The 8,367-nt window shown below is 38.7% G+C and overlaps 1 protein-coding gene across 1 annotated transcript; it reads left to right on the top strand.

Annotated features, from left to right (window-relative positions):
* The first annotated feature begins 453 nt into the window (after nt 1–453).
* Nucleotides 454–4,487, top strand: LOC141249299 (uncharacterized). Its single transcript, XM_073669586.1, has 11 exons — nt 454–615; nt 701–850; nt 964–1,276; nt 1,359–1,422; nt 1,504–1,617; nt 1,693–1,855; nt 1,990–2,146; nt 2,225–2,799; nt 3,660–3,844; nt 3,922–4,182; nt 4,259–4,487. Exons 1-11 carry the CDS (start codon nt 454–456, stop codon nt 4,485–4,487), a joined length of 2,373 nt encoding a protein of 790 aa, XP_073525687.1.
* Nucleotides 4,488–8,367: the final 3,880 nt, after the last annotated feature.

Here is an 8,367-nt window from a genome sequence, read left to right as displayed (position 1 = left end):
AAAAATGGTGTTGATGATAATAAAATTTGGAAAATAGTTTAGTATTGATATAATAAATTTAAGTGTTGATGATAATAAATTTGAAAAAAATATTTACTGATGACAAAAAATTATGATACATAGACGATAATTTTAGAGTTTCCATATAAAAGGGGTTAAATAATTAGTTTATAAAAGTAGGGTGATAATTATTTGATAGAGGAGTGTTAAAAATGTCACTTAAAAAAACACCCTAGAGTTGTATCTTTTCCAATTGTAACTGGACTGAGCCCAAATCTGAAAAACGGGCCTAGTGGTCCAACCTATACGAAATTTGAACGCGTTCTGCATCGCCGTTGTGTCATCTTCGTATATGTTCTATCTCCCCATTCATGTCATGGTTGCGGAGGCTTCTAAACCCTAAAGCATAGAGCTGATCGGTATCAAACGTCTATCACGGTGCTTGCCATACCGATGGATACGGTGCACAGAATCAGCTCAGTTGATTGGAAACCAACGCCGGTTGTTGCCTTAACCACCAGCTCCGACGGCTCTAGAGTCGCCGCCGCCCGCCAGGACGGTACCGTCGAAATTTGGCTTGTTACTCCAGGTTCAGTCGGCTGGCACTGTCAATTGGTACTACTAATTTGTCTCTTGATTTGTTTCTTTCATGTTCTTTCATGGACCTCATCGCTAATTCACTAATGATTCCTTTTGTTAGACGATACACGGGGATCAGAATTCAGAATCCAGAGTTTCGTCGTTAGTTTGGTGTAGGTCTGAGAAGAGAGGTGATCCATCAGGTCGGCTATACTCGTCCAGTATCGATGGTTCGATTTCCGAATGGGATCTTCGTAATCTGCGGCAGAAGGTTGGCTATGCTCTTGTCTACTTATATAATGTAGATATCGGGGTACTGATGTATGAACTTGCAACATTTGATTCTATCTGTTTGTAAAATTAGCATCTTTTTCTTGTTTACAGATTGCTCTAGATTCCATAGGGACATCAATTTGGCAGATGGCAGTGCAACCTTGTGATAAGCAAACAACCTATGATGATGAAAGTGAGTCACAGAGTAATAGCAATGGTACTGTTATTGATAATAATAGCAATGAGTATGACAGTGGAAGCAGTTCAAGTGATGATGATGATGATTACAGTCCAGCTGAGCTTCATGGATCATCAGTCGAAAATCCTTGTGTAGCTCTTGCATGTGATGATGGTTGTGTCAGACTGTATTCTGTTTCAGAGGCTCATAAGTTCATATATAAGAAATCCTTGCCCAGGGTCAGCGGTGAGGTCTACCTACCTTTGACCTTAATCAAGTTATTCTGCTAGTTATTTTGTTAATGTCTTAACTTTCATTCTTTTGCCAGGACGCGCTCTCAGTGTGACATGGAGTCATGATGGAAATATGATCTTTTCTGGAAGCAGTGATGGGTGTGTTATATTTTCTTTTTGATCTTTTCAATAGCCAACCATACTTCTTGTTTTGAGCATTCTTATAAATAACTAATGCAGGTTTGTAAGATGTTGGGATGCAGAACGGTATAACGAAAGATACAGGATAACTGTTGGACTTGGAGGTCGAGGCAGTGGTCCTGAACTATGTGTTTGGTCACTCCTTGCTCTTAGGTAGGGGATATAACTTTCAACTGGTCAACTGTGGTCAGAACATGAAGGTTAACAACTGAATTTCAAATTTTTTAGGTCTGGGATGCTAGTAAGTGGGGATAGTTCAGGGTCTGTTCAGTTTTGGGACAGTGAACAAGGAACTCTCTTGCAAGCTCATTCTCATCACAAGGGAGATGTTAATGCTTTGGCCGTGGATCCATCTCATAACAGAGTGTTCTCTGCTGGCTCTGATGGCAAGGTAATGGGCCCTTTCTATGTTTCATATGGACATGTTTGTTTGACTTATATCACAATCAGATTGCACTACGGGACTTAAACTTTCTCACCTTCCTAACAGCCTTACTGTGAAAAATGTTGTTTGATTTCCTTTAGGTTATACTCTACAAGTTTTCTAAGAGTGCTAATAGCTCGAGTCCCTTTGCTAGATCACCTGCTGAAGTGGTCCATAAATGGGTATATGTTGGTGATGTTAGATCTCACACTCATGACGTGAGGGCATTGGCAGTAGTCACTCCAATTACCGAAGGAGGTCTGTCTCTTTACTTCACTTCTTAAAATTGCTCATTACTGGATACATTATAAATATATATTCTACTTTGTTTTGCAGCTCCTTTACCTGATAAGAAGGAAAAGAAATTCCGCCGAAAAGAAAAGCCCCATGACTATAGCTACCACAAATGGGCACGATTTGGAGTTCCTATGATTATCTCAGCTGGTGATGACACTAAATTGTTTGCCTACTCTGCCAAGGATTTCCTTACTTTTTCTCCTCATGATATTTGCCCGGCCCCACAACGCGTGCCATTACAGTTAGTGTTTGATCCTGTTATCCACAGTAATCCTTTGCTTCTAGTTCAAGGAGCTTCTAGTATTGATATATTATCTATCTGCGTAAAAAATGGATATTCTGCTGGAAAGGTATCTACTCCTACAGAAACCAAGTTAGTGTCACGAGTTAATTGCAGCGGCAGAATCATTTCTAGTGCAATGTCTTCATCCGGCTCACTGGTTTCATATTCTAGTAACGTACGCATCAGCTTATTTGAGTTGAAGAAGTCGAAAAATTCTAGTTGGAGTATTAATAAAAAGAAACTTCCATCAAAATTGCCGTCTGCTTGGTCTATGGCTTTTACCCCGGATTCCTCACGGCTTATTGTTGCGGGTCGCGATAGTTTAATACATGTGAGTGCTGCTATCTGTTTCTTCTCCTTTCTGACATTGCTATGGTCATTCTGTATGATTGACAGAATCCACATACGATCAGATTTGACCTTTAAGGAACCACCTAGGGCAAGTATCTCAGAATATCTAACATTTAGGAAATTGAGGAGAATCTCTATTTTTCTGTATTCCATTCAATCATAATCTGAGTAAAGAGAGACTATAGGAAGGCTTAAATACTGAAGTGAACTAGTGATAACTGACTAGTGGCTGCCTACTAGCTGTTACCACTAACCTACTAATTGGATAGTAGAAACTGTATTAACTGACTCATCTAGCCCAAATCCAGGAGACTGCTATTCACTTCTAACATAAAGTACTGAATTAAGATAGAAATAACTACTAATTTGATCTATTCTAACTGTTGGAACCATATCCGAGTATTACGTTTTCTTTCAAGGTCTTTTCCGTATGTTGTGACATATGTGTAGAATGCGTCAAGAAAAAAGAAGACAAAGTTAATATTTGTAAAGAATGTATTCTACATAGTTAAATTGAAGTTTGCTGTGCAAGAAATTGAATTAGTAGACAAGTTCTGTACCCATATTCTGCATTATTAGCTGGAGCAAAATCTGGTTTTGCTTGTTTAAATTAGGAATAATGCACATCGACAAATAAACGTGGTTTTCCTGCTAAAAAAATAAAATTGTAAATCTTGCTTGTCACCTGTTGAACCAGCAAAGCCTCAATTGTTATGGCATATACAATTCCCTAAAGGCTTTGAATATTTCATTCAAGTCTATGTATTATCTTGTTTTTAATACAATGTCCATGATGTTTGATCTAATAAGTTTTTTTGCGCAATATCTTTTATGTTACAGGTAGTTGATGCAGGAACATCCAAGTTATCATACGTTTTGACGCCTCGGCGTAAGGATGATAATAACGAGGCTTTGTCTCCAGTTGAACCCCCTATAGTGAAAATGTTAATCAGCTCCAATGGTCAGTGGCTAGCGGCTGTTAATTGCTACGGTGATATATACATCTTCAACTTGGAGATTCAAAGGTATAAATTTTAGATTTCTACAATCCATGGGGAGAATCATGTCTTTTCTAATTCTGTTTTTTTCCCTCTGTTTCTAGACAACACTGGTTCATACCGACACTGGACGGAGCATCAGTAACTGCAGCGGGCTTCCATCCTCGTTACAACAATATCTTGATCATCACAACATCCTTAAACCACGTGCATGACTTCGACGTGGAAGCTAAGCAGTGGGGGAAACTCTCAAAAAGAAACACTTCATCTTTACCTGAAAGCTTCCAGAATTACCCCGGAGAGGTCATCGGGCTGTCTTTCCCTCCATCCGCAACCTCTCTATCTGTCATCGTTTACTCTCCAAGGTTTAACCTTCATCTCCTTCAACACCTTCTCTTACCTTCACCACTGGTTTATATACTTAGTTTCTTTTTGTTTCAGGGCTATGTGTTTGATTGACTTCGAGCATCCACTGGAGTTGGATACCAGCTTCAGCGGCAAGAAAAGAAAGCTCCATAACCAGAACTCGGAGTTGTTCAGCTTCAGCAATCCTGTTTTGTTTGTTGGGCATTTATCAGCGACGTCCATGGTGGTTGTGGAGAAGCCATGGAAGGAGGTGGTAAGAGGTCTAGAAGCCGCGCCTGTGCACAGACATATATACGGAACCTAAAGATATGGAGAAGAGTTGATTCAACAACAATGGAGTTACAGTTTTGATAAGTAGAATTCGAATCAGATGAGGTGTTGTTACTTGAACTGATTCTCTTGTTTTCTTTTCATTTTTGGAAGTTCATATTCATTCACGTGTCTGCAACTTTTGTTCACGGGGTGTTGGAAGCAAAAGAAAGCTCCGTTTTCGCACCTTGTATGTGTATATTCCGTCGGTTCTTTTTGTTTTGACCCGTTTTGACAGGATTGATTACTAATATGAGAATGTTGCAGGTTAAAGATAAAACTATTCATATGTGATGACTTATGCTTGTGTGACACTAATTCCATTTATACTTCTCATATCTGTAAGTTTTAGATATGTATATAAGGAGATACTTCTGGTACGGGATTATCTTTTTGTGCGGACTCATTATGTTGGACTGCACCAGTGCAGATTATTTTTAGCATACTACTAAGTGCGCTACCGGTACACTTTCTAGTAGTGCATTGATGCACTCCCTGATAGTTTACTGGTGCACTTTTTAGTTGTGACTTGTGAATGCACTGCTGGTGCACTACCAAGTGCATTCCAAGTAGTGCACTGGTGCATTCTCCAGTAATACATTGGTGTGTTACTGTAGTTCACACATTCCACACGAATTATGTAGTTCCACCTGATTAATACTCATGTATATAATAATAAATTCCGTATTGAACCTATAATGTGCCTTCAGGTGTAGTTTAGGAAGGTCATTTTTGTTCTGAAATATGTTGAATTACTACCTGATGACTCACAAGTATATTTCTAAGTCGTACCAATTTCACATTATTTTTCTTCTTCTTTGGGTTCGGGTCAAACCCGTTTAGTTCTCGGTAGTTTTTTAGCGTTTCTTTTGGAATTGTTTTTTTACAGGTTGGTTTGATTTTTGTGCATTGGTCCATACGTGTATGCATAAACTTATACATGCTCGTTGATGGCGTTCACTGGGATCCTTGTAGATGTTGGTGCGAGGTAGTTGCTAGTAGAACGAGATTCTGACGTTACATAAGGACAAACGACTGAATTAGGATTTTCGGGTGAAGATGTTTCAACCAGGGGTGTATGTAGGGTAGGAATGGACATGGTTTGACAAGTCACTGTATAAGCAATCGATATAGGGCTCAGAGTCCACCTAACCTACTTGAAAGTTCAAAGACGACAATAGGATTCTACCTATGGTCGACAAAGGGTTTCATGCTATTTTCGCAAGAGTCCATATGCATTCCTACTCGGGTTGAGAATGAAGCACCTCGAGCCAACTAAATACAACACAATATTGACAATCAAACCAAATTGGAGGTCACCAAAACAATTAAAAAGGAACCGAAATCGAACTCACTTTTTTATGAATTTAACTTACGCCTCAGAAAATGAAACATGCATCTACTTATATAACCACACTAATGGGTCTAACCATAATCTCCAAAAGAAAGCAACGAACAAGTCTTATAAGAAACATGGGTTAGAACAAATAAATCCATAAAACAAACTAAAGCTAAAATAAGTCAAACTTCTTTGCGGCCCCTTAGAACAAGCAGACCTCCCCCTGCTATACATTTCCAATATTTTCATTTGTATAATTATTTTCACATAACATTTTCTCTTTTTAATAGTGAGTTCAGTCATTTGTCATGGGGGTTTCGAGGGAGATGCTCGAGTCAAGAGGCCTTAGGGTGCGCAAGGTGAAGACAAAGTATGTTGAGTTCAAATTTAGTATAGGCGTGGGTTGTGGAGAAGAGGTACAACTCATTAGAAAAGGTTGCTACATGCAGAAGGATAGATTGAAGTATCTAGGACAGTTATGTAGAATGTCAGTGGGATAAATTCAGATATTACACACCGAAATTAGATGGGTTAGCTAAAATGGGGTGGAACTTCTAGAATATTGCATGACAAAAAGATCCCTATATAACTAAAGTGTAAATTCTATAGTGATAGTTAGGCTCAAACTCTATACAACGCAACGTTTTGGCCTATGAAAAAAGTTCAAGAGCAAATGATAATGGTGGCAGAGATGATAATATTGCTATGGATGTACGACTATACCAAGAAGAACAAAATCAGAAACGAAGTTGTTAGAAATGAGGTGGGAACTACTAGTTCTTAGTATAAGATGTGCGAAAGTCGACTCCGTTAATTTGACCATGTACAAGGGAGAACTAATGCACCAATCGAATGTATGATTAAGTAGAATTTGATCAGTCTGGTTCTTAGAGGACATAGCTCAGGACATAAGATTATGAAGGGACAAAGGTAAAAGAAAAAAGGGGTTCTTGCTCGTAAAGCAAGGACAAGATGAGGATCGAGAAATGTTACTTGATTTACATGGTTCTGTTTAATCTTCCTTTAATTTGTTTCTAATGAATTTGTCATGAAACTTTTACATTGTAACTATTTTGTGTATTTTTTTGGTTTTGTTTTCTTAGATATGTCAGGAAATATCTTCTAGTATTGTGTGAGATATGGATACAGTATTGTGTGAGATATGGATACATACATCTTAATTATCCAAATCCCTCATTAGTTGGAATATACTGGGCAAATTGTTGTTGTAGTTCAATCACTTGTCATGGTGTGTTTGGTTTGTTAGTACTATATATCTATAAGTATTACTAAAGAAAGACTTTAATCATAAGTTTTGTATTGAACTTATATGAGCATGGCGTTGTACTTTCCAATTTTCTAGCATGTGTATTAGATCTGACAATTAGGTTGAATGAGTTTGGTTCAAGTTTGAATTTTTTGAGTCATTTCAGGTCTAAAGCATATCAAATTACTATGGCCCGAGTTAACGCAAATGGTCAATTTGCATAGTATTTTCTCTCTCTTTTTGGTCCGGACCAGCCCTGTATAGTTTTTCAACAATTTATCTACATTTTGAAGCGTTTTTTACAGGCCGGTTCAATTTTTTCACATTTGTCCACACGCATATATGAACTTATGCATATCCATACACTTCTAGAAAATAACCTTTTAGCGACGGAATTCAGTTCCGTCTCTAAATATCCTAAATAGCGAAAATTTTTGCGACGGAAAGGGAAACCATCGTCGCTAACGTTACTGGCAAAATGGCAGTCTAAATAAATCAATTGCTAATTTGTTGCTAAATTAGGCGGGCAAAAGGCCCGCCTAAGTTTTAGAAGGGATTGGCGACGGATTTGGTAATCCGTCTCTAATCCTTGATTTCCCCCCCAAATTTAGCAACGTACCTTGTGAAGTCTGTCGCTAAATGTTGCCATGCCCGAGCTATTAGGATCCGTCGCTAATAGCGAGACTCTAAAATATTGCGACGGATTAGCGACAGAATACTCCGTCTCTAACTCGTCTTCTTCTATTTAACGGCGGCCAAATTCCTCCCTGCCCTAAAATCACTTTCATCGCTCCAAATTCGCTCTCTCGCCAAGCCTCTTCCCCGGTTTTCTCTCCTCTCTCTCCGCGTCTCCCTCTCCCCCGGTTTTCTCTCCCTTCGTTCGTCTCCTTCCCAGCCCGGCGTTCACCACTGTTTTACGGCCACCTCCGGTTCCCAGAGTCACCGCGCCTCCTCTCCCCCAGTGTTTCCTGCCACCTCGTCTCCTTCTCGGCCACCTCCGACTTCTCTTCTCCTCTGGTTTGGCCACCTTGTCTCCTTCCCGACCACCTCCGGACACCTCCAGCTTCTCTTCCTACACCGACTTCTCTTCTTCTCAGGTTAGTTTTTTTTCTTTTTTTAATTTATTTTGTTTTAGTTTAATTTGTGAATATATAGGATTGCTAGAAATTATTGAAATATTAAAATTAGTAAAATTCTTCTGGATATTGGATTTTTGTGAATATATAGGATTGTTAGAAATAAAAATATAATATATTAAAAATGAGAATT

The sequence above is a fragment of the Phyllobates terribilis genome, unplaced genomic scaffold (assembly GCF_046119375.1).
Source record: "Phyllobates terribilis strain yellow unplaced genomic scaffold, ASM4611937v1 Scaffold_4484__1_contigs__length_60445, whole genome shotgun sequence".
NCBI classification, from domain to species: Eukaryota; Metazoa; Chordata; class Amphibia; order Anura; family Dendrobatidae; genus Phyllobates; species Phyllobates terribilis.
The sequence above is the reverse complement of the archived record's forward strand: the minus strand, read 5'-3'. Positions and strand labels throughout refer to the sequence as shown.